This window comes from Mustelus asterias, unplaced genomic scaffold, assembly GCF_964213995.1.
Source record: "Mustelus asterias unplaced genomic scaffold, sMusAst1.hap1.1 HAP1_SCAFFOLD_3565, whole genome shotgun sequence".
NCBI classification, from domain to species: Eukaryota; Metazoa; Chordata; class Chondrichthyes; order Carcharhiniformes; family Triakidae; genus Mustelus; species Mustelus asterias.
This window is the reverse complement of record NW_027593510.1, coordinates 1957-28517: the sequence shown is the minus strand read 5'-3', so window position 1 is coordinate 28517 and position 26561 is coordinate 1957. Positions and strand designations below refer to the sequence as shown.

Here is a 26561-nt window from a genome sequence, read left to right as displayed (position 1 = left end):
GAGACAGAGAGGGGGGAGAGAGACAGAGAGGGGGGAGAGAGACAGAGAGGGGGGAGAGAGACAGAGAGGGGGGAGAGAGACAGAGAGGGGGGAGAGAGACAGAGAGGGGGAGAGAGACAGAGAGGGGGGAGAGAGACAGAGAGGGGGGAGAGAGACAGAGAGGGGGGAGAGAGACAGAGAGGGGGGAGAGAGACAGAGAGGGGGGAGAGAGACAGAGAGGGGGGAGAGAGACAGAGAGGGGGGAGAGAGACAGAGAGGGGGGAGAGAGACAGAGAGGGGGGAGAGAGACAGAGAAGGGGGAGAGAGACAGAGAGGGGGGAGAGAGACAGAGAGGGGGAGAGAGACAGAGAGGGGGAGAGAGGCAGAGAGAGACAGAGATGGGGAGACAGAGACAGAGAGGGGGAGAGAGAGAGGGGGGGGAGAGAGAGAGAGAGAGGGGGTGGAGGGAGAGAGAGACAAGAGAGAGAGACTGAGTGTGTCAGCAGTGTGGGGTGTTGGTGGCTGGTTGTGTGGGGAGGGGGTGATGATTTCAGGAAGCCTGCTTGCTGAGCCTTATGGACATCAGGCTCCAGTGGGTAATTCTACTCCAAATTTCTGCCGGTGTGCTTCTGACTTGGCCGGGAGCAGCACCTGGAAAGAAAAGACAGACATCTTGTAACATGGTCAAAATGCGGCACCTGGAATACTGTGCACAATTCCGGTCTCCGTGTCCCGCTTGGAATACTGGGTAAAGTTCCAGTCTGTGTATCTCACTCGGAATACTGTGCACAGTTCCGGTCTCCCTATCCCACTTGGAATACTGTGCACAGTTCCAATCTCCCTATCCCACTCGGAATACGGTGCACAGTTCCGGCCTCCCTATCCCATTCGGAATACTGTGCACAGTTCCGGTCTCCCTATCCCACTTGGAATACTGTGCACGGTTCCGGTCTCCCTATCCCACTCGGAATACAGTGCACAGTTCGGGTCTCTGTATCCCACTTGGAATACTGTGCACAGTTCCGGTCTCCCTGTCCTGCTCGGAATACTGTGTACTGTTGGCTGCAGGGATGGTGCGGTGAGCTGGATGCTGATGGTGGGGGATGGGCAGAGGGAAAGGGTGAAGTGAGGAAAAGCAAATTCCTGCGGATGCTGGAATCTGAAGCCAAAAGGGAAAATGCTGGAAAATCTCAGCAGGTCTGGCAGCGTCTGTAAGGAGAGAAAAGAGCTGACGTTTCGAGTCCAGGTGACCCTTTGTCAAAGCTAAAAGGCAGAGAAAGTGGGAGATATTTATACTGCAGGGTGCGGGAATGAAAGATGAGTCATAGCCACGGAAACCAGGGGAAAAGGCTGCTAATGGCAGCCCATAGAGAGAATAAAGTGTGTGAATGGTAAGGAAAGAGTGGGGGGGAAGAAAAACAAAGAAATAAAAGGTAGAGAACAGTTTAAAAATTAAATGAAATGAAAACAAAGGGGTTGAAGTGGGGTAGAGCTTAATCATGAGAAGTTATTGAGTTCGATGTTGAGACCGGAAGGCTGTGAAGTGCCGAGCCGGAAGATGAGGTGCTGTTCCTCCAGTTTGGGTTGAGCTTCATTGGAACATTGCAGCAGGTCAAGGACAGACATGTGGGCATGGGAGCAGGATCGTGGGTTAAAATGGCAGCAACAGGAAGGTCAGGGTCCTGATTGCGCACAGACCGAAGGTGCTCAGCAAAGCGATCACCCAGTCTACATTTGGTCTCTCCGATATCGAGGAGACCGCAATGGGAGCAGTGAATGTAATAGACCAAATTGAAAGAGGTACAAGTGAAACGCTGCTGAACCTGGAATGAGTGTTTTGGACCCTGGATGGTCAGCATGGAAGAGGTAAAGGGGCGGGTGTTACACCTTCTGCGATTGACATACATGGGAAGGTGCCAAGGGAGAAGTGCTGGGTATAATGGAGGAGGTTATCCTGGAGGGAAGGGTGAATGAAGCGAGGGGTCATGGAGCAGAAATGCAGCATTTGTTACCTCGTTGTGAACGTAGGAATCACAACCGTAGCACCAGACGGAGAGGTCAGCGTAACTCAGCACCATGAAGTGGTCGTTTTCGAGTCCATGAATCATCATGTGTTCGTTCACATAGCGCCCACAGTACACCTGCCAAAGAAAGGCAGTGAGATACAGCCAAATATCCAGGAAAAGTTCACGCCGAAATAATGCAAGTGTGGTGTGTCAAAATTCGCAGATGACACCAAGATGAGTGGCAGGGCAAAGTGTGCAGAGGACGCTGAAAGTCTGCAAAGGGATATAGATAGTCGGAGTGAGTGGGCGAGGGTCTGGCAGATGGAGCACAATGTTGGTAAATGGGACGTCATCCATTTTGGTAGGAATAACAGCAAAATGGACTATTGTTTAGCAGCATGCTGCTGTACAGAGGGACCTGGGTGTCCTTGTGCAGGAATCTTAAGGAGTTGGTTTGCAGTTGCAGCAGGTAATTAAGAAGGCAAATGGAATTTTGTCCTTCATTGCGAGAGGGATGGAGTTTAAAAACAGCGAGGTTATGTTGCAGCTGTATAAGGTGCTGGTGAGGCCACACCTGGAGTACTGTGTACAGTTTTGGTCTCCTTACTTGAGAAAGGATATACTGGCACTGGAGGGGGTGCAGAGGAGATTCATGAGGTTGATTCCAGAGTTGAGAGGATTGGCTTATGAGGAGAGACTGAGTAGACTGGGGCTATACTCATTGGAATTTAGAAGAATGAGGGGAGATCTTATAGAAACATATAAGATTATGAAGGGAATAGATAAGATAGAAGCAGGGAAGTTGTTTCCACTGGCAGGTGAAACTAGAACTAGAGGGCATGGCCTCAAAATAAGGGGAAGCAGAATTAGGACTGAGTTGAGGAGGAACTTCGTCACACAAAGGGTTGTGAATCTGTGGAATTCCCTGCCCAGTGAAGCAGTTGAGGCTACCTCAATGAATGTTTTTAAGGCAAGGATAGATAAATTTTTGAACAGTAAAGGAATTAAGGGTTATGGTGAGCGGGCGGTAAGTGGAGCTGAGTCCATGAAAAGATCAGCCATGATCTTATTGAATGGCGGGGCAGGCTCGAGGGGCCAGATGGCCTACTTGTTCTTATGTTCTGAAGTAAACTCAATCAATAACGATCGTGACATGGCAAGCACGTCAGCTAAGGCAAAATGTCCCGAGGCACAATGTTCCCACAGAGTCAGGAATCATTGCCGGAGGGTCAGTGCTGAGGGAGGCCGTACTGTCGGAGGGTCAGTGCGAGTGAGCGTCACACTGTCAGAGGGTCAGTGCTGAAGGAGCACCGCATTGTCGGAGGGTCAGTGCTGAGCTCAGCACTGTCAGAGGGTCAGTGTTGGGGGAGCGCCGCACTGCCGGAGGGTCAGTGCTCAGGGAGCGCTGCACTGTCGGAGGGTCAGTGCTGACGGAGCGCCACATTGTCGGAGGGTCAGTGCTGAGGGAGCACCGCACTGTGGGAGGGTCAGTGCTGAGGGAGCGCCACATTGTGGGAGGGTCAGTGTTCAGGGAGCAGTGCAGTGTCGGAGGGTCAGTGCTGAGGGAGCGCCGAACTCTTGGGGGGGGGGGGGGGGTCAGTGATGAGGTAGCGCCGAACTGTCGGAGGGTCAGTGCTGAGGGAGCGCCACACTGTTGGGGGGTCAATGCTGAGGGAGCGCCGCACTGTGGGAGGGTCAGTGCTGAGGGAGCGCCGCACTGTCGGAGGGTCAGTGCTGAGGGAGCGCCACACTGTTGGGGGGTCAGTGCTGAGGGAGCGCCGCACTGTGGGAGGGTCAGTGCTGAGGGAGCGCTGCACTGTGGGAGGGTCAGTGCTGAGGGAGCGCCGCACTGCGGGGAGGGTCTGTGCTGAGGGAGCGCCGCACTGTGGGAGGGTCAGTGTTGAGGGAGCGCCGCACTGTGGGAGGGTCAGTGCTGAGGGAGCGCCGCACTGTCGGAGGGTCAGTGCTGAAGGAGCGCCGCACTGTAGGAGGGTCAGTGTTGAGGGAGCGCTGCACTGTGGGAAGGTCAGTGCTGAGGGAGTGCCGCACTGTGGGAGGGTCAGTGCCGAGGGAGCACCGCACTGTGGGAGGGTCAGTGCTGAGGGAGCGCCGCACTGTGGGAAGGTCAGTGCTGAGGGAGCGCCACACTGTGGGAGGGTCAGTGCCGAGGGAGTGCCGCACTGTGCCAGGGTCAGTGCTGAGGGAGCGCCACACTGTGGGAGGGTCAGTGCTGAGGGAGCGCCGCACTGTGGGAAGGTCAGTGCTGAGGGAGCGCCGCACTGTGGGAGGGTCAGTGCCGAGGGAGCGCCGCACTGTGGGAGGGTCAGTGCCGAGGGAGCGCCGCACTGTGGGAGGGTCAGTGCCGAGGGAGCGCCGCACTGTGGGAGGGTCAGTGCCGAGGGAGCGCCGCACTGTGGGAGGGTCAGTGCCGAGGGAGCGCCGCACTGTGGGAGGGTCAGTGCCGAGGGAGCGCCGCACTGTGGGAGGGTCAGTGCCGAGGGAGCGCCGCGCTGTGGGAGGGTCAGTGCCAAGGGAGCGCCGCACTGTGGGAGGGTCAGTGCCGAGGGAGTGCCGCACTGTGGGAGGGTCAGTGCTGAGGGAGCGCCGCACTGTGGGAGGGTCAGTGCTGAGGGAGCGCCGCACTGTGGGAGGGTCAGTGCTGAGGGAGCGCCGCACTGTGGGAGGGTCAGTGCCGAGGGAGTGCCGCACTGTGGGAGGGTCAGTGCTGAGGGAGCGCCGCACTGTGGGAGGGTCAGTGCTGCTGTGCAATAGGATCCTCTGTATCAGGGTGGGTGGCATTAATATATCAGGAGGCTGTTTCGAACCTTGTAACAGGTTAGGCAGACCCAGTTCTCGCTATCACTGCCACATTCGTGGCAGCTTTCCTTCACATTCAAACCAACCGGGGGCAAGGGTCGGATCACCTCCAAGTGTGGGCACCACTTCAGTGGGGTGACGGCATGCAGCACTCCCTGGAAAGAAAAAAGATCGATCAACTGCACAATGACACACAACGCATGGGCAGATCAACGAAAGCAACAACTGGGAACTAGTCTTTTATATTAATGTTACAGTGAGGGGTGTGGGATATATCAGAGAGTTACAGTGAGGGGTGTCGGGTATATCAGAGAGTTACAGTGAGGGGTGTGGGGTATATCAGAGTGTTACAGTGAGGGGTGTGGGGTATATCAGAGTGTTACAGTGAGGGGTGTGGGGTATATCAGAGTGTTACAGTGAGGGGTGTGGGGTATATCAGAGTGTTACAGTGAGGGGTGTGGGGTATATCAGAGTGTTACAGTGAGGGGTGTGGGGTATATCAGAGTGTTACAGTGAGGGGTGTGGGGTATATCAGAGTGTTACAGTGAGGGGTGTGGGATATATCAGAGTGTTACAGTGAGGGGTGTGGGATATATCAGAGTGTTACAGTGAGGGCTGTGGGATATATCACAGTGTTACAGTGAGGGCTGTGGGGTATATCAGAATGTTACAGTGAGGGGTGTGGGGTATATCAGAGTGTTACAGTGAGGGGTGTGGGGTATATCAGAGTGTTACAGTGAGGGGTGTGGGGTATATCAGAGTGTTACAGTGAGGGGTGTGGGATATATCAGTGTTACAGTGAGGGGTGTGGGGTATATCAGAGTGTTACAGTGAGGGGTGTGGGGTATATCAGAGTGTTACAGTGAGGGGTGTGGGATATATCAGAGTGTTACAGTGAGGGGTGTGGGGTATATCAGAGTGTTACAGTGAGGGGTGTGGGGTATATCAGTGTTACAGTGAGGGGTGTGGGGTATATCAGAGTGTTACAGTGAGGGGTGTGGGATATATCAGAGTGTTACAGTGAGGGGTGTGGGATATATCACAGTGTTACAGTGAGGGGTGTGGGGTATATCAGTGTTACAGTGAGGGGTGTGGGGTATATCAGAGTGTTACAGTGAGGGGTGTGGGATATATCAGAGTGTTACAGTGAGGGGTGTGGGATATATTAGAGTGTTACAATGAGGGGTGTGGGATATCTCAGAGTGGTACAGTGAGTGGTATGGGACATAGCAGAGTGTTACAGTGAGGGGTGTGGGGTATATCAGAGTGGTACAGTGAGTGGTATGGGACATAGCAGAGTGTTACAGTGAGGGGTGTGGGGTATATCAGAGTGGTACAGTGAGGGGTGTGGGATATATTAGAGTGTTACAGTGAGGGGTGTGGAGTGTCTGTAGTTCCTCAGCCACTGTCCTCGGTTTGTTGCTGTGTAAACTGCAGCAAAGACCAGCATTTGGTTGCTGTGGGGTTGGCTGGAGGCAGCTTGGAGCCATGGCGCCCAATTTTACGTCAACGATCAAACACAACGAAGTTCCACCCCTCAGCCCCGCCCTCCCGCTTTTCATGCATATATCTCTGACCTGGTCTGCAGTGTTGGGTCGCGGGCACCACTGGATCGCCCACTGTTCAGGGCTACTTGACTAGCAGCCGGCTGCTGATTCTCCGGCGGCTGGGACGGCGAGTCCTGGGTGGGTGCCCTCCAATAGACCAGCATAGCGCCCCCCCCCCCCCCCCCCCCGGCACGCCCCCTCCCACACATCTCCTCCCCCGGACTCAGACTCACCAGCGTGATTGGCACCGGGCGGGCTGATTCTGGGCACCGCTGCCTGCCCTTGCGATGCCTGTCGACTGTGGTCTCAACCTCCTCATCGCTGCTCAGTCTCACCTTGCTGCCGGCTCCGCTGGAAACCGAACTGGAGGCATCCCTGGCCAGCTCACTGCCCTGTACCAGGAGGAGGAGGAGGGACGGTGAGTCATTCACATCCCCGTGTCGGTTTTGGCACCCCCCCGCCCCCCCAACCCCACTTCTGTGGTGCCCTCTTCTTTTACCAACACTTCCATCGATGCCTCTTGCCCCAAACCCGTTCCCGCGCTCCCCTCCCTCTTGAACAGCGTTCATCGCCCCAGCGTGGGGAAAAAGCCTTGTTCCCCAGATACAGCAATTGAAGAATCGAGTGCCAGCCAAAGGCCACTCAGCCCCTCTGCTCCATGCTGGCCTTTCTGCCCCCACACACCAGCCTGCCCTCACCCCCCACCCGTCACATCCTGACATTTACGCCAGTCTCTGCCACTGCCATGACTCATCCTTGGTGGAAGCATCACCACCGTGCACCCCCCTCAACCCCCGCACCCCCTCCATCTCCGGACACCAACATTCCTGTTGCACACTGACACCCAGACCATTTAAAAGCAGCATCCTCAGGTGCAAATCCCTCCGTTGTCTCCCTACCCCTGTAACCTCCTCCAGGTCTTACAACCCTCCCTATCTCTGTAACCTCCTCCAGCCCCACAACCCTCCCTACCCCTGTCACCTCCTCCAGCCCCAACAACCCTCCCTGTCTCTGTAACCTCCTCCAGCCCCTACAACCCTCTCTATCTCTGTAACCTCCTCCAGCCCCTACAACCCTCTCTATCTCTGTAACCTCCTCCAGCCCCTACAACCCTCCCTATCTGTGTAACCTCCTCCAGCCCCACAACCCTCCCTATCTCTGTAACCTCCTCCAGCCCCTACAAACCTCCCTATCTCTGTAACCTCCTCCAGTCCCCACAACCCTCCCTACCTCTGTAACCTCCTCCAGCCCCTACAAACCTCCCTATCTCTGTAACCTCCTCCAGTCCCCACAACCCTCCCTACCTCTGTAACTGCCTCCAGTCCCTACAACCCTCCCTATCTCTGTAACTCCTCTACAACCCTCGCTACCTCTGTAACTGCCTCCAGTCCCTACAACCCTCCCTATCTCTGTAACCTCCTCTACAACCCTCGCTACCTCTGTAATCTTCTCCAGGTTGTACAACCCTCCCTGTGTCTGTAACCTCCTCCAGCCCCTACAACCCTCCCTAGCTCTGTAACCCCCTCCAGTCCCTACAACCCTCCCTATCTCTGTAACCCCCTCCAGTCCCTACAACCCTCCCTATCTCTGTAACCCCCTCCAGTCCCTACAACCCTCCCTATCTCTGTAACCCCCTCCAGCCCCTACAACCCTCCCTATCTCTGTAACCTCCTCCAGTCCCTACAACCCTATCTCTGTAACCTCCTCCAGTCCCTACAACTCCCCCTATGTCTGTAATCCTCTGCATCCCTTCGAGATCTCTGCGTCCCTCCAGCCTCTCCCCCGAGCATCCCCCCGATTCCCATCACTCCACCATTGGCGGCCGTGCCTTCAGCTGCCTGGGGGGCCCTCAACATTTGTCTCTCTCTTCAGAGAAGAGGAGTTTACATTCTGAAGAGAGATTGGGCAGATTAGACCTATACTCCCTGGAGTTTAGAAGAAGGTGAGGAGATCTAATTGAGGTGTACAGGATGATATGGGGAATTGATAGGGGAGAGGTGGAGAGGATGTTTCCTCTTGTAGGGAATTTAGAACCAGAGGTCATAGTTTTAGGATAAGGATTGACAGATTTAAAACTGAGACGAGGAGAAGTTCCTTCTCTCAAAGGGTGGCGAGTCTGTGGAATTCACTGCTCTCGAACGTTGTGGATGCCGGGACTATTAAAGGAAGAGGTGGGCAGATTTTTAGTTCAGTTTGAAGGGCTATGGAGAACAGGCAGGAAAGTGGAGTTGAGGCTGAGATGAGATCAGCGATGATGTATTAAATAGCTGAGCAGGCTCCAGGGGCTGAATTGCCTACTCCCTCTCTAAGTCCTGATAATTCTCTCTCTCACTCTGCCCCTGCTATCTTCTCCTGGGTAGCAGGGTCAAATTCTGTCTGATTTACACTCCTGCCAGTGCCTTTTACTGTGCTCAAGGGGCTAGAGCAATGCAGACTGTTGTTGAATCGAACAATTTCTGTGTTAAGTATTTTAGCCACTTGGCCCATCGAATCTGCTTTGACTGTCCGTTACAGCATGTTATCCCCGTAACTCCATGCATTTACCTTGCGAAACCCCCTAACCTGCACGAAGGGACAATTTAGCATGGCCAATCCCCTAATCTGTACCTCTTTGGACACCAAGGGGCAATTTAGCATGGCCAATCCACCGAACCTACACATCTTTGGACACTAAGGGGCAATTTAGCACGGCCAATCCACCTAACTTGCACATCTTTGGACACTAAGGGGCAATTTAGCATGGCCAATCCACCGAACCTACACATCTTTGGACACTAAGGGGCAATTTAGCATGGCCAACCCACCTAACCTACATATCTTTGGACACTAAGGGGCAATTTAGCATGGCCAACCCACGTAACCTACACATCTTTGGACACTAAAGGGCAATTTAGCATGGCCAACCCACCGAACCTACACATCTTTGGACACTAAAGGGCAATTTAGCATGGCCAATCCAGCTAATCTGCACATCTTTGAAGTGTGGGAGGAAACCGGAGCACCCGGAGGAAACCCACGCGGACACGGGGAGAATGTGCAAACTCCACACAGACAGTGACCCGAGGCTGGAATTGAACCCGGGTCCCTGGCGCTGGGAGGCAGCAGTGCTAACCACTGTGCTACCCCATATCCTCCAGTAACTTAAGGCTTTCCTCCTCGCTATTTACCACACCACCAATATGCGTGTTATCTCAGACCCGGGCCCCGCTATTCAATGTTTGGCCAAGCTGTCCCACTGCCTTCCATGTGGTCGGTGCTGCTGGGTTGAACGAGCCTGCCTCCTACCAGTGTACTTCTTCTGGAATCCAGGTTTTGGGATGCTGCGCTCTCGCCTTCTTCCTCCACAGAGGCCCCCGGGTCGTTTCTCCTCCTCGGCTTGGTTCCCGTCCTGGGGCTCGGGCCCGTGGCGACGATGGTGGAGGCGGAAAGGGTGCCTGGAGAGGGCAGCGCCAGGCTGCGGCTGCCCGGGCTTATCTTGAAGTCCATGGGCAACATGGCCAGGGGCGAGGGAGCTGGCTCCTGAGGCCACAGCGCCTTGTGAGATTTCGGAATGGGCTGACCAGTCACGTCCAGCTCAGGATCTGCGGGAGACATGGAGTCATAGTTAAAAATAGAAACAATGGATTGACTGCCTGATGGTGATGCCACCATCACCCTGCCCATGTCCATCATCCACTCACGATACCCCAAAGAGCCTCACCACGTAACGAGTAAATTTGGAGCATTTTTTTCCTTCCCTCCACCCCCCTCCCTCCCCACCCCACCTTGCAACCTGGTCACGGGATCACAGGCAAGAGTTTCCCGGGAGCTAAATATCGGACCAGGCTGCGCAGTGGCAGTTGAGGGCACAGATTCGCGACACATATTTATAGCCCCATTGCACGTTTCCAATGGATACCACCCATGGAAGCATACCGTGTCACAGCACTCATCCTTCCCTTCTGGTGGGAGGGTGCAATTGCAATGTGACAGGTTTACATGGGCACAGAGCATTAGAGTCATAGAGTCAAGAGGTTTACAGCATGTTCCAAACACTCACCACCCTCTGTGAAAAAATTGCCCCTCTGGACCCTTTTGTATCTCCCCCCTCTCAACTTAAACCTATGCCCTCTAGTTTTAGACTCCCCTACCTTTGGGAAAAGATATTGACGATCTAGCTGATCTATTATTTTATAGACCTCTATAAAATCACTCCAAAGCTTCCTATGCTCCAGGGAAAAAAGTCCCAGTCTTTCCAGCCTCTCCTTATAACTCAAACCATCAAGTCCCGGTGGCATCCTAGTAAAATTTTTCTGCACTCTTTCTGGTTGAATAATATCCTTTCTATAATAGGGTGACCAGAACTGTACACAGTATTCCAAGTGTGGCCTTACCAATGTCTTGTACAACTTCAACAAGACGTCCCAACTCCTGTATTCAATGTTCTAAACTCCGAACACACAGCCCCACACTGGAAAGAGATGTCTGTGCAAATGTCTTATCAAGTTACAGCAGACTGCTACACGGAAGTTACTGTGCATCTTTCAATTAGACACGGAACAACGGGTGGTTAGATTTTGCGCCCAGGGTGCAATTGACAATTTGCGAATAGTTTTAAATGGTAATTTTATATATTTTAAAAATCGCTCAACAAAGCACTCCTGGGTTTATATAAGAGAACACACTTTACGCAGTGAGTGTTAACGACCTGGAACTCCCTGCTTACGAGGAGAGGGACAGAAATGGAGATAACGAGGGTGAGGACTGTTATATAGTTCAGTGGTTGCATGATTGCTTGAAGAGCTGGCCATGTGATTTGACAACAATGCCATTGGGGTGTTTTGGAGGCTCCTGCCTAAGTTTCCTTTCCTACTCTGTCGAGGCAACAGCTCTGACAATAAACCTGCCGTTTGTTATTTTGAATCTACGTGGGCAAACCACGTTTTGCCCTTTTTTGTTTTAGAAACCCCCAACGTAGTCAGGTTGTTACAGGGTCTGACTTGATGGGTGAACGGGAGAGGTGGTACAGATGGGATGGGCCGAATGGGCCTCTGCCCCGATGTCCCTGTTGGTGAGTCACACTCGGGGGAGAGGGGTGGACGGGTGCTGGTCAGCTCCTTAGCAAGTACAGCGACAAGCTACATTCCAATGCTTACAAATTGATATCTTGGTGCTCAGATGTGCCGGCAAATGGATTAGTTCAGAAGGATTCCCCAAACAGAGAATGCCGCAAGCTCAGTGTGTGTGTGGTGGGGGGGGGGGGGGGGGGGGTGCTGGCATTGTGTTGCCGCGCTCAGTTCCAAACCGGTGTTGAGGTTGGTGGGGGGTAGCACTAGACGCCGGCACGTCAGTATACATACTCTGGACAGGCGGCAGCTGCTGCGGCCACAGGGACACTTTCCGCTTCAGAGATTCTGCGTTAAAATCTTCATCTGCTATTCGGAGGAAATAAAGTAGAGAAGACACGTGAGGCTGCATCGTCAGAAGGCAATCATCAACAGTGACGCACTCTGACAGGGCTCCCCCATGCCCTCAGGATGGCCCCACCCAGAAGCGCCTGAGGTCCAGCTCAGTATGAGTCGCGGATGAAATGTCGCTGAAGCCACGGACCAATTTGCGCACAGCCAGGTCCCCCACTCAGCTGTGAAATACGGACCCATTGTTGTTGAGGTTCATTGGCCCAGCCAGGGAGAGGTTCTCCCACGCATTCTTCAACAGCACAGCTACCTCAGCACTGACCCTCCCACAGCGCGGCGCTACCTCAGCACTGACCCTCCCACAGTGCGGCGCTCCCTCAGCACTGACCCTGCCACAGTGCGGCGCCCCTCAGCACTGACCCTCCCACAGTGCGGCGCTCCCTCAGCACTGACCGTCCCACAGTGCGGCGCTCCCTCAGCACTGACCCTCTCACAGTGCGGCGCTCCCTCAGCACTGACCCTCCCACAGTGCGGCGCTTCCCTCAGCACTGACCCACCCACAGTGCGGCGCTCCCTCAGCACTGACCCTCCCACAGTGCGGCGCTCCCTCAGCACTGACCCTCCCACAGTGCGGCACTCCCTCAGCACTGACCTTCCCACAGTGCGGCATTCCCTCAACACTGACCCTCCCACAGTGCGGCGCTCCCTCAGCACTGACCGTCCCACAGTGCGGCGCTCCCTCAGCACTGACCGTCCCACAGTGCGACGCTTCCCTCAGCACTGACCCACCCACAGTGCGGCGCTCCCTCAGCACTGACCCTCCCACAGTGCGGCGCTCCCTCAGCACTAACCCTCCCACAGTGCGGCGCTCCCTCAGCACTGACCTTCCCACAGTGCGGCATTCCCTCAGCACTGACACTCCCACAGTGCGGCGCTCCCTCAGCACTGACCTTCCCACAGTGCGGCGCTCCCTCAGCACTGACCCTCCCAAAGTGCGGCATTCCCTCAGCACTGACCCTCCCACAGTGCGGCGCTCCCTCAGCACTGACCCTCCCACAGTGCGGCGCTCCCTCCGCACTGACCCTCCCACAGTGCGGGCGCTCCCTCAGCACTGACTCTCCCACAGTGCGGCGCTCCCTCAGCACTGACCCTCCAACAGTGCGGCGCTCCCTCAACACTGACCCTCCCACTGTGCAGCGCTCCCTCAGCACTGACCCTCCCACAGTGCGGCGCTCCCTCAGCACTGACCCTCCCAAAGTGCAGCGCTCCCTCAGCACTGACCCTCCCACAGTGCGGCGCTCCCTCAGCACTGACCCTCCCACAGTGCGGCACTCCCTCAGCACTGACCCTCCCAAAGTGCGGCATTCCCTCAGCACTGACCCTCCCACAGTGTGGTACTCCCTCAGCACTGACCCTCCCACAGTGCGGCGCTCCCTCAGCACTGACCCTCCCACAGTGCGGTGCTCCCTCAGCACTGATCCTCCCACAGTGCGGTGCTCCCTCAGCACTGACCCTCCCACAGTGCGGTGCTCCCTCAGCACTGACCCTCCCACAGTGCGGCGCTCTCTCAGCACTGACCCTCCCACAGTGCGGCGCTCCCTCAGCACTGACCCTTCCACAGTGCGGCGCTCCCTCAGCACTGACCCTCCCACAGTGCGGTGCTCCCTCAGCACTGACCCTCCGACAGTGCGGTGCTCCCTCAGCACTGACCCTCCGACAGTGCGCCGCTCCCTCAGCACTGACCCTCCCACAGTGCGGCGCTCCCTCTGCACTGACCCTCCCACAGTAAGGCACTCCCTCAGCACTGACCCTCCCACAGTGCGGCGCTCCCTCAGCACTGACCCTCCCACAGTGCGGCCCTCCCTCAGCACTGACCCTCCCACAGTGCGGCCCTCCCTCAGCACTGACCCTCCCACAGTGCGGCGCTCCCTCAGCACTGACCCTCCCACAGTAAGGCACTCCCTCAGCACTGACCCTCCCACAGTGCGGCGCTCCCTCAGCACTGACCCTCCCACAGTAAGGCACTCCCTCATCACTGACCCTCCAACAGTGCTGCGCTCTCTCAGCACTGACTGTCTGACAGTGCGTCGCTCCCTCAGCACTGACTCTCCCGACGGTGTGCCACTCCCTCAACACTTACCCTCTGACTTTGCAGTGCTCCCTCAGTTTTGACTCACCGACAGTGCGGTGGCCCCTCAGCACAGAGTGTGCAATGTTCACTCAGTAAGTTCTATAATTACCCTTTGACCTCCCACTGCCTTTTGCTTGCAGGGAAAGGCATGACAAACGGTAAAGGCGGTTCATGGGGCTGGGGGAAAGTGGGTGGATTGCCTGCCCAGGCTGTGCAGTGGCAATTGAGTCCACCGATTCACTCATTCTCTTCATCAGGCTAGAAATTCCAAGCTAACTTTGTAACGTGTCTACTGCCATCCTGTCATGCAATTGCACCTCTACTGGTGGCAGTGTGCAATTACAACGTGACTGTTTACATAGGTTCTCCCTTCATAAACATTGATGTGGGGCTCAGAAGGAGACATGGGTCACAGGGGAATGTTGAATATGTTACCCGGGGAGATACAGGGAAGACTGGGCACATTTTTTCAATGATAGAAGTGGTGTATCAGGCCTGGTAATCCTGCAATGCTCCTCGGTAAGGTACATACCCACGCTCTGTGGTTCCTGCTGCCACAGTGATCCTCTCTGTGACTCTGTCGCTTGGTTATCCAAGTCAGGCTCAGTAACTGGATCAGATGGAAAAAGCAATCATCAGAACATCCCCCTGACTGTTGAAGGGACATTTAGAAATCATAGAAATCATAGAAACCCTACAGTGCAGAAGGAGGCCATTCGGCCCATCGAGTCTGCACCGACCACAATCCCATCCAGGCCCTACCCCCACATATTTACCCGCTAATCCCTCTAACCTACACATCCCAGGACTCTAAGGGGCAATTTTTAACTGGCCAATCAACCTAACCCGCACATCTTTGGACTGTGGGAGGAAACCGGAGCACCCGGAGGAAACCCACGCAGACACGAGGAGAATGTGCAAACTCCGCACAGACAGTGACCCGAGCTGGGAATCGAACCCGGGACCCTGGAGCTGTGAAGCAGCAGTGCTAACCACTGTGCTACCGTGCCGCCCTTTGAGCTCTATCTTTCAGCAGATCCTGCCCCCTTCACCCCAGGGCAGAGAATCTCAGAGATTCGCTACCCACAGAGTGAAGGAATCCCTCCACAGCCCAGTTCCGAGTGGGTGCCCCTTACCTTGAGACTGCGACCATCTCCCCCCCCGCCTTGGCCGAGACCCAAAGCGCCAATGTGGGCCGGGGGTGGGGGTTGGTTTATATTCATTATTGGGATGTGGGCATCGCTGGCTGGGCCAACGTTTACTGCCCATCCCTGAGGGCATTTAAGATTTGATCGCATTGCAGTGGGTCTGGAGTCATGTGTAGGTCAGACCAGGTGAGGACAGCAGAGATCCTCTTCACGGAAGGGACATTGGTGACTCAGATTGGATTTTTAACAACAGTCAATGATGGTTTCATTCGACTTTTAATTCCAGACTTTTTTTCAACTGAATTCGAATTTCAGCATCTGACGTGGCGGGATTCGAACCCGGGTCCACAGAGCTCTGGGTTACTAGTCCAGTGACAACACCACTACGCCATTGCTTCTACAGTGTAGTGCATCGTGCCTGGATAATGGGGCTGGAGCCTCTGCAGTGGTGTGGGTGGGGGAGGGGGCTTGAATCCACCAATGTCTCAGCCAGGGGATAGAGTGGGGGCCTGTTGAGTGGTGGCTCACCCAGTGTAAAGATGCCAGTTTTTATGCAACGGATGGCTGACTGACTGGCATTCGTTGGCATGACCAGATCCCGCACTCAGGTGAAGCCAGGTCAAAGGGTTGGGGGGGGGGGGGGGGGGGGGGGGGGGTGGTGGTGGCAGGTGGCACACACATCTGGACTGGCTCGTGTTCGGGAATCTGGAGCATGACGCTAGTCTCAGTGCAGGGGAAATTTACGAGGATGTTGCCACCCAGGAAGATTGGAGTGGCTGGGGCTGTTTGTCTTGGAAGAGAGGAGGCCAAGGGTAGATCTGATTGAGGCGGACCAAACTGTGAGGAACCCGGATAGGGCAGACAGGAAAGACCTCATTTCCTTAGCAGAGAGACGAGTGACTGATTACGAGTGACTGGGTGAAGGATTAGAGGGCAGATGAGGAATTGTGGAGTTGCCTCTTTCGGTGCTTCAGAATTTTCCTATATTTCCTAAGTATCTGAAAAGGATGAATGGGCAGGGATGCGGGGAGAGTGTGGGTCGGGCAGCAGGGGCAGGGAGGGTTGCGGGGAGAGTGTGGGTCGGGCAGCAGGGGCAGGAAGGGATGTGGGGAGAGTGTGGGTCGGGCAGCAGGGGCAGGGAGGGATGCGGGGAGAGTGTGGGTCGGGCAGCAGGGGCAGGAAGGGATGTGGGGAGAGTGTGGGTAGGGCAGCAGGGGCAGGAAGGGATGTGGGGAGAGTGTGGGTAGGGCAGCAGGGGCAGGAAGGGATGCGGGGAGAGTGTGGGTCGGGCAGCAGGGGCAGGAAGGGATGCGGGGAGAGTGTGGGTCGGGCAGCAGGGGCAGGAAGGGATGCGGGGAGAGTGTGGGTAGGGCAGCAGTACATGGATGCTCCTTAGGAGAGCTAGCATATGCATGATGGGCAGAATGGCTTTCTTCCCATCTCAACTCGGCAATTCTTAATGGTGACCATGGCAACGATCATCGATTGCTGTCAAAATAAACCGCATCCGGTTCACTGATGCTCCCTTTAGGGGACAAGGAAATCTGCCCTCTTTACCCCAGGGTGGCACAGTGGTTAGCACTGCTGCCTCACAGCGCCAGGGACCCGGGTTCGATCCCTGCTTGGGTCGCTGTCTGTGCGGAGTTTGCACGTTCTCCCCGTGTCTGCGCGGGTTTCCTCCGGGTGCTCCGGTTTCCTCCCACAGTCCGAAAGACGTGCTGGTTAGGTGTGCTGGCCGTGCTGAATTCTCCCTCAGTGTACCCGAACAGGCGCCGGAGTGTGGCGACTAGGGGATTTTCACAGTAACTTCATTGCAGTGTTAATGTAAGCCTACTTGTGACACTAATAAATAAACTTAAATCCAGTTTGGCCTACATGTGACTCCGGAACACCCTGCTCCCCCCCACCCATGACAAACACAGACACACACACAGACTCACACACAGACAGACACACAGACAGACACACAGACAGACAGACACACACACAGACAGACAGACACGCACAGGCAGACACGCACAGGCAGACACGCACAGGCAGACTCGCACAGGCAGACTCGCACAGGCAGACTCGCACAGGCACACACGCACAGGCACACACGCACAGACACACACGCACAGACACACACGCACAGACACACACGCACAGACACACACGCACAGACACACACGCACAGACACACACGCACTGACACACACGCGCAGACACACACGCGCAGACACACACGCGCAGACACACACGCGCAGACACACGCGCAGACACACACGCGCAGACACACACGCGCAGACACACACGCGCAGACACACACGCGCAGACACACACGCGCAGACACACACGCGCAGACACACACGCGCAGACACACACGCGCAGACACACGCGCAGACACACGCGCAGACACACGCGCAGACACACGCGCAGACACACGCACAGACACACACGCACAGACACACACGCACAGACACACACGCACAGACACACACGCACAGACACACACGCACAGACACACACGCACAGACACACACGCACAGACACACACGCACAGACACACACGCACAGACACACACGCACAGACACACACGCACAGACACACACGCACAGACACACACGCACAGACACACACGCACAGACACACACGCACAGACACACACGCACAGACACACACGCACAGACACACACGCACAGACACACACGCACAGACACACACGCACAGACACACACGCACAGACACACACGCACAGACACACACGCACAGACACACACGCACAGACACACACGCACAGACACACACGCACAGACACACACGCACAGACACACACGCACAGACACACACGCACAGACACACACACACACAATCACACACACACACAATCACACACACACACAGACAGACACACACACAGCAATGTGGTCGACTCTTAAACTGCCCCCCTTTGAAATGTGGCAGATGGAATATCATGATGAGAAATGAGAGTTGAAAGTTTATGAAGTTTATTTATTAGTGTCACAAGTAGGCAGACTCCACACAGCCAGTCACCCAAGGCTGGAATTGAACCTGGGTCCCTGGTGCTGTGAGGCAGCAGTGCTAACCTCTGTGTCACTATGCCTCCCATATTGGGGATGGGTCGCAAGTGCTGCCTTTGCCAGCGCCGCCCACATCACATGAACGAATAAAGGTGGGGGAGGAGGGAGCGCAATGACCTTATTTAAACCCGCCACACTGCAGCACCTCACAGCATGACGTGTTTACCTGGGTCTTGCCCTTTACCACTGTTGACCCTGGGGATTCACAATGGGAAGAGGGGGACTGAGATGGCGCGTAAGATGTGGGCGCATTTGGGTGCCCGCTCTAACTGGAGGCATGAGCAAAGCTCGAGGTGTTTGGACATATATACGTACACTGGAAGGATATCTGCTGCTGTGACCAGGCCGATGCTCTCCGGCTCTGAGACACCTGTGGATCAGCCTCCACTATGTTCACCATGGGGACTGTGAAGAGACAAACAGCACAGTGAAACCGTGATCCCGCCACACCGGTAACATCACTGCCCACCCGCAGGCAACAAGTTCAATTTGCAGAGCAAAGGAGGGCGCACATTTTGCAGATTGGTGGATTATTCACATTATTTATTAACAACGTGGGTGATGGCACAGAAAGTCATTTATCCAAATTTGCCGATGGCACAAAGTTAGGCGGCATTGCTGACGCTGTCGATGCCAGCATAAAATTACAAAAGGATATTGATGAGACTAGGTGAATGGATTTCAATCGAAGCAAGTGTGAGGTTATCCATGTTGGACCGAGAAAGGATAGATCAGGGTCCTTTCTCGGTGGTATGAAGTTAAATATAGTCGATGTATGGAAGTTAACACGCAAAGACCTTGGTTGTAGATGGGTCTTTTTCAGCATGGACGTCGGTCACCAGTGGAGTGCCCCAGGGATCTGTTCTGGGACCCTTGCTCTTTGTGATTTTTATAAATGACCTGGATGAGGAAGTGGAAGGATGGGTTGGCAAGTTTGCTGATGACACAAAGGTTGGTGGTGTTGTGGATAGTGTAGAGGGATGTCAGCAGTTGCAACGAGATATAGATAAGATGCAAGACTGGGCGGAGAAGTGGCAGATGGACTTCAACCCACATAAGTGTGTGGAGGTTCATTTTGGCAGGTCGAATAGGATGAAAGGATATAATATTAAGGGTAAGACGCTTGGCAGTGTGGAAGATCAGAAGGATCTTGGGGTCCGGGTTCATAGGACGCTCAAAGCAGCGTCGCAGGTAGAGGCTGTGGTTAAGGCGGCGTATGAAATACTGGCCTTCATTAATAGAGGAATTGAGTTTAGAAATCGGGAGATAATGCTGCAGCTGTATAGGACCCTGGTCAGACCCCACCTGGAGTACTGTGCCCAGTTCTGGTCGCCTCATTACATAAAGGATGTGGAAGCCATAGAAAGGGTGCAGAGGAGATTTACAAGGATGCTGCCTGGATTAGATGGCATGCCTTATGAGTCTAGGTTGAGAGAGCTAGGTCTTTTCTCCTTGGAGAGGCGAAGGATGAGAGGTGACCTGATAGAGGTGTATAAGATGTTGAGAGGTATTGATAGAGTGGATTCTCAGAGGCTTTTACCCAGGGCTGAAATGGTTGCCATAAGAGGTCACAGATTTAGGGTGCTGGGGAGTAGGTACAGAGGACATGTTAGGGGTAAGTTTTTCACTCAGAGGGTGGTGGGTGCGTGGAATCGGCTGCCGGTAGTGGTGGTGGAGGCGGATTCGATAGGGTCTTTTAAGAGACTTTTGGATAAGTTCATGGAAGTTAGTGAGATAGAGGGTTATAGGTAAGCCTAGTAGGTAGGGACATGTTCGGCGCAACTTGTGGGCCGAAGGGCCTGTTTGTGCTGTAGCTTTTCTATGTTCTATGGGATGCATGGTGACCAGCGTGGTTTATAATAAGAGTCGATTAAGTGTGCCTAAGGTTACTGGTACCTCAAGGATCTCGGACAGATGTCCAAAGAGATTTGGGGGTTCAGCTGCACTGATGTTTAAAATGCCACAAACAGATGCAGAAAATAATCCAGAAGGCTAATGGCCTTTATAACTGGAATATGCAAATAGTGTGACATGGACCAAGGGCAGGCAGAAGGGATGAGTTTAATTTGGCGTCATGTTCGACACAACATCACGGGCCAAAGGGCCTGTTCCTATGCTGCATTGTTGTCTGTTCCATAAGGATGCAGATGTTATGCTGCGGCGATACAAAACCCTGGTTAGATCCCACTTGGAGTCACTGTGAGCAGATCTGGGCACTGCACCGTAGGAAGGATATATTGGCCTTGAAGGAAGCACAGCGTAGTTATACAAGAACGATACCTGGATTTCAAGGGTTTTATTTTGAGGAGAGATTATATAAATTGGAACTGTTTCCTCTCGAATTTAGAAGGTTATGGGATGATCTGATCAAAGATACTAACAGGAAAAGGCAAAATAGATAAAGATAAACTATTTCCACTGGTTGGAGATTCGAGAACTAGGGAGCATTGTCTAAAAATTAGAACCAGACTGTTCAGCAGAGATGTTAGGAAGCGTTGCTGCACACACAGGGAGGAGGAGGTTTGGAATTCTCCTCCCGAAACGGCCGTCGACGCCGGATCAGTTGGTAATTTTAAATCGGAGATGGATCAATTTTTGTTAAAGCAAAGGTGTTAAGGGATCGGTTCCGAAGGCGGGTGTGTGGAGTTAGGCCTCAGATCAGATACCATTTTACTGAATGGCGGAACAGGCTTGAGAGGATGATTGGCTTCCTCCCGTTCCTACTGCATCAAAGAGCAAGTCCCAGCCACTGTCCACGGTGGGCAGTGTACAGACCTTACCCAACCAGCCCGTGCGTATAAGATTCAAAACACAGTGTCCAACATTGGATGAAATTCCGTGACTGGACAACAGTTTGCTAAACAAACAGTATGCTAAGAAGATTGACAGTCAGGTCTGCAGAGAGGCGCATCTGCATGCAATGGAAGCAACATATATTAATGCACAGAGCCCCGTTCTTTGCAGACAGGAAGAACATGAAGACTCACTGGGTCTATTTCAGCCAAACAAAATGAGTGACAGCCACTGGTTCATTGCTCAGGTCAATACCTTAACCAAGCCGCCTGGTTTAAATGGCAAAATGTGCTTGGCAGTTAACTGCCGATCACCGTCAACTGGTGCATTCTCCTCTCAATAAATGATAACATTCTGTTAGCTTCCCTAATTTTTTGCTGTACCTGTGTTAGTGATTCATACACCCAGATCCCACTGCACCTCAGAGCCATCGCCAATCAGAGCCCACTTGCCAACCCAGTCAGTCTTGCATAGAATAAATTGTTGTTACCCCTCATCCTGGCATTCTTGCGAGGGGTCCTGTTGAGTACCAGATGAAAAGCGTCGATGTGTCCCCTTTTTTCCTTCAGCGATACGCAAGGGCTTTGAAGCAATTTGAAAACAGCAAAGTCTCCCAGGGATCAACGCAGGAATGACTTTATTTAGGGGTAGTGGTTCAGAGACTAAGATTGGCTTCAGTACTCTGCCTGACAGTGAATTATTTCCAATGGCTTTCCTTCCTGCCACTGGAGCAGTCATCTCTGATGTCCCCTAAGTCCGTGTCCTTATTTATCACCCTATGTTTCGGTGGTCTGATCAGTGCTGGGTCTCAACGTTTTACAATTTTTATAAAATGACTTGGATGAAGGGACTGAAGGTACCGTTGCTAAATTTGCTGGCGACACAAAGATGGGTAGGAAAGTAAATTGTGAAGAGGACGTAAGGAAGCTACAAAGGGGCAGTGATAGGTTTAGTGAATGATCAAAGATCTGGCAAGTATAATGTGGACAAATGTGAAATGGTCCATTTTGGCAGGAAGAATAAAAGAAACCGATTGTCTAAATGGTGAGAGATTGCAGAGCTCTGAGGTGTGGAAGGCTCCCTCAGCACTGACCCTCCGACAGTGCGGCACTCCCTCAGCACTGACGCTCCAACAGTGCGGCGCTCCCTCAGCACTGACCCTCTGACAGTGAGGCGCTCCCTCAGCACTGACCCTCTGACAGTGAGGCACTCCCTCAGCACTGACCCTCACACAGTGAGGCGCTCCCTCAGCACTGACCCTCCCACAGTGCGGCACTCCCTCAGAACTGACCCTCCGACAGTGCGGCGCTCCCTCAGCACTGACCCTCCCACAGCACGGCGCTCCCTCAGCACTGACCCTCCGACAGTGCAGCGCTCCCACAGCACTGACCCTCCCACAGTGCGGCGCTCCCTCAGCACTGACCCTCCGACAGTGAGGCACTCCCTCAGCACTGACCCTCACACAGTGCGGCACTCCCTCAGAACTGACCCTCCCACAGTGCGGCGCTCCCTCAGCACTGACCCTCCCACAGTGCGGTGCTCCCTCAGCACTGACCCTCCCAAAGTGCGGCGCTCCCTCAGCACTGACCCTCCCACAGTGCGGCGCTCCCTCAGCACTGACCCTCCCATAGTGAGGCGCTCCCTCAGCACTGACCCTCCCACAGTGCGGCGCTCTCTCAGCACTGACCCTCCCACAGTGCGGCGCTCCCTCAACACTGACCCTCCCACAGTGCAGCGCTCCCTCAGCACTGACCCTCCCACAGTGCGGCGCTCCCTGAGCACTGACCCTCCCACAGTGCGGCGCTCCCTGAGCACTGACCCTCCGACAGTGCGGCGCTCCCTCAGCACTGACCCTCCGACAGTGCGATGCTCCCTCAATACTGAGGTGCATTACCCCAAAGCAGCCTTCTCCTGCTTTCAATTTGTTGGGATATCTTGTTGAAGTTGTACAAGACATTGGTAAGGCCACACTTGGAATATTGTACAGTTCTGGCCACCCTATTATAGAAAGGATATTATTATACTCGAAAGAGTGCAGGAAAGATTTACTAGGATGCTACCAGGATTTGATGGTTTGAGTTATAAGGAGAGGCTGGAAGACGAGGACTTTTTTCCATGGAGCGCACGAGGCTGAGGGGTGGTTTTATGGAGTTTTATAAAAGAATGAGGGACATAGATCAGCTAGATAGCTAATATCTTTTTCCCAAAGGTGGGGGAGTGGAAAACTAGAGGGCATAGGTTTAAGGCGAGAGGGGAGAGATACAAAAGTGTCCAGAGGGGCAATTTATTCACACAGAGGGTGGTGTCTGGAACAAGCTGCCAGAGGTCGTAGTAGAGGCGGGTACAATTTTGTCTTTTAAAAAGCATTTAGACAGTTGCAAGGGTAAGATGGCTGTAGAGGGTCAAACGCGGGCAATTGGGACTAGCTTAGTGGTTAAAAAAAGGGGCGGCATGGATAAGTTGGGCCAAAGGGCCTGTTTCCATGCTGTAAACCTCTATAACTCTAATTTAAATTGTACACAGGCATGTCTTAAGTAATGTTTTTGAGCGGAGTTGAGCAGGCACGAGGTCGAGGATGGGTATTTGCAAAAGGCTGTGCAGACTGAATTCATTTAAATTGAAACAGTCCTTATTGTGATCTTTCTATGACAAATCCCGATGCAGCCCTTTCCAATGGTCGCAGAATAGCACCATCCGCTGGAGGCAGGGTGTAATTACAGTGTGACCTGTTTACATAGGTGGCTCCCATTGTAAATGTTGACGTGGGTGTGGGTGCAGAATACAGTCCACAATACCCAGTAACAGTCAACGGGTGAGTGGAATGGCCATTCGTCAACACACTTACTCTGCTGCTGTAACCACATTGACGTCCTCCGACTCTGTGACACCTGAACCCGAGCCTCCGGTATGGGAGCTGTGGGGCGTGAAGGAGAAAGATCATTTGAACAGAGTGGCAAAGTCACGCGGACAGTACACTGCGTGGTATGAAAGACTCGGAAGTCTGAGCTATCTTTCCCAGTCTCGGGAAGGTCCTTAAAGTGCCAACACTGGATCTTTTGAGGGCCAGTCACCAGCGGAACGCAGGAAAGGCACACAGCACGATCCCACTCGCATCTGAGGAACGCCTACCAGTTTGGGGTGACGTCCGCCAATGGATTAATGTCGGTCCAGGGACATAGCGGGGAACTCCCCACCTCCCCCCAGCCAACTGACACACACCAAGCCTCACAGGGACGCAGGTTCGATTCCCAGCTCAGGTCACTGTCTGTGTGGAGCCTGCACATTCTCCCCCGGGTACTCCGGTTTCCTCCCACAATCCAAAGGCGTGCGGGTTAGGTGGATTAGCCATGCTAAATTGCCCCTTAGTGTCAGGGGGATTGGCAGGGTAAATGTGTGGGGTGACGGGAATGGGGCCTGGGTGGGATTGTGGTCGGTGTAGACTCGATGGGCCGAATGGCCTCCTTCTACATGGTAGAGATTCTATGATTCTATTCTATGATATAAAGGGAGGCTGTTGCGACTCTGGGCATTGGTAGGTCGGAGGCAGACAGAGATAATGCTGCATTCTGTAAATAAACCAGCTGTCAAGGGAAGGATTTGCGCCCAGGTGCACACACTGGCATGGGATCCATTCCTCGCTTGGTGGGAGGTGTCTCTAGATTGGAGGCTCAGACGCGCCACCCTCTCAGGTGAACACTCCACTCTCTGACATACGGCGGACCCTCCCTGCGTTACTGGCCCGTGTTTATAAGACGTGCTCCTTGACTTGCCATGGTGACGCAGGCAGGATCAGGTGGAGCAGGGGGCTGGGCCGAGGGGGCGGCTGGAAGGTCCAGTCCGCGCAAGACGGAATCCACTTGAAGAGCGAGGAATTTGCGACAAAGTCCCTCCCTCCTCATTGCGATTGGACCATGTCCAGCAGCCGCCTTGGCAGCACCTCCGCTGGCGGCAGGGCGTCATTGCAGCATGACAGGTTTACATGTTGGCCTGGTGGGTCACGCTCAGTCATACTCAGGGTGTTGGCGAGTGTTACGTACTTGTGGAGGGAGCTGGCTGCTGGGCCCACATCCGGCCCTTGGACTGATTCTGAAGTTCCAGTTCTGGAGCTGCGAGTGAAAATGAGAGGCATAAACCAGTAAACGTCGCAGGCCCCGAGCAGAATACGACGCACCGAGGAGCCGGACAGAGCAGACACCCTTTCCGTGGACCTCCGCACCCAAAGCGCGTCACAACCAAGTATCTTCCTTTCAGGTCGAAGCGCCGTTGCAAAGTGACAGAAGTGGCCGTGCACAGCAAGATCCCAAAAACACATGCCAAGCCCACGCCATCCACCTTTGTGTGATTCTTTTCCCCCCTTTGTATTTATTCTATCGTGGGGGTGTGGCTGTCACTGCTTAGCTCAGCACTTATCCCCCATCCCTAATTGTCCCTTGAGAAGGTGGTGGGTGAGCAGCCATCATGAACCCGCTGCAGTCCCGTGTGGTGTCGGTACATCCACAGCGCTGTTAGGGAGGGTGACCCAGGCACAGTGGAGGAACGGCCGATATATTTCCAAGTCGGGATGGCGTGTATGTGTGTGTGTGGGGGGGCTCAGAGGGGGAACTCGCAGGCGGTGGGTGTTCCCCATGGCGTCTGCTGCCCATGTCCTTCTAGGGGGTAGAGGTGGTGGGTTTGGGCGGCGCTGTGGAAGGAGCCTTGGCGAGTCGCTGCGGTGCATCTTGTAGACGGTACACACTGCTGCCGCTGTGCGTCGGTGGTGGAGGGAGTGAGTGTTTAAGATGGGAGCGGCATATACAGGGCCGCAAGATGGAGGCTCCCCACTCCTACTCACCTTGCAACACGGGCTGCGGGGTCTTTCGCAGCCACCTCAAGGGGGCTCGAGGAAGGAGCCTTGTCGAGGGCGCAGAGAAGAGGGGATTTACTGGAAGATGTCAGCGAGCTGGAGACAGGAGAGGCTGGGATTGAACTCCTCACAGAACGATGGGGTAAGGCGAGAGAGAACTGTGGTCAAAACTGAGACGGATGGAGACCACTCCAATTGGGGGGAAAACGCTCTTGTTGGCGGGGGGGGGGGGGTTTAGATGGATGGTTTGTCAGGGTGTGTGCATGCGTGTCTGCTTGTATGCGTGTGGAGGGGGTGTGCGTGCGTGTTGTCAGTGTGCGTGTGCCTGCGTGTGTCAGGGAGAGAGGGAGAGAGACAGGGAGACAGAGAGAGACAGGGAGTGAGAGAGAGAGATAGGGGAAGGGTATGTCTGCGTGTGTCTGTGTGCGCTTGTGCGTGCGCGTCAGCGCATCTGCGTCAGCGTGTGCATCAATATGTGTCAGTGTGTGTCAGCGTGTGTGTCAGTGTGTACATCAGTGTGTGCGTCAGTGTGTGTGTCAGTGTGTACATCAGTGTGTGCGTCAGTGTGTCTGCGTGTGCGTCAGTGTGTACGTCAGTGCGCGTGTCAGTGTATGTCTGTATGTGCGGGGGGGGGGGTGGTTTGTCTCACCCAGCAGACGGAGGCAGGACCAGTACTTGTGGTGGATGAGGATCACATTGCTGATGCTCTCGGCTGCACTGGGACTGAGGGGCCTCCCCTGCTGGAGGTAGGGTGGTGTGTCGCCCAGCAACGTTCGAGTACACATGGCCATAGACTCCGAGATTGCAGTTAGATTGTAAC

The 26561-nt window shown here is 54.3% G+C and overlaps 1 protein-coding gene across 2 annotated transcripts; it reads right to left on the bottom strand.

The window, feature by feature from the left end:
* On the bottom strand, positions 1-26561 carry LOC144490663 (protein deacetylase HDAC6-like). Of its 2 annotated transcripts, XM_078208359.1 has the most exons (11): positions 26391-26561; positions 24936-25004; positions 23744-23812; positions 18421-18510; positions 14409-14486; positions 11689-11763; positions 9635-9930; positions 6583-6741; positions 4811-4957; positions 1992-2120; positions 1-630 (listed from the first exon to the last, which is right to left on the bottom strand). In XM_078208359.1, exons 1-11 carry the CDS (start codon positions 26530-26532, stop codon positions 562-564), a joined length of 1323 nt encoding a protein of 440 aa, XP_078064485.1. In that variant the 5' UTR covers positions 26533-26561; the 3' UTR covers positions 1-561. The 2 variants fall into 2 exon arrangements, with proteins under 2 accessions (XP_078064485.1, XP_078064486.1); XM_078208360.1 differs by lacking the exon at positions 11689-11763 and having other exon boundaries at positions 3-630.

What these genes read in the sequence shown, in the direction of transcription:
- LOC144490663 (XM_078208359.1), bottom strand. Translation starts at nt 26,532, where the DNA reads ATGGCCATGTGTACTCGAACGTTGCTGGGCGACACACCACCCTACCTC. An exon ending in GCAGCAGATATCCTTCCAGT is followed by an intron (nt 14,487 to 18,420) that starts GTACGTATATAT and finishes CATCTGATCCAG; the next exon opens with TTACTGAGCCTGACTTGGAT. An exon ending in GCAGCTGCCGCCTGTCCAGA is followed by an intron (nt 9,931 to 11,688) that starts GTATGTATACTG and finishes TGTCTCCCGCAG; the next exon opens with ATCCTGAGCTGGACGTGACT.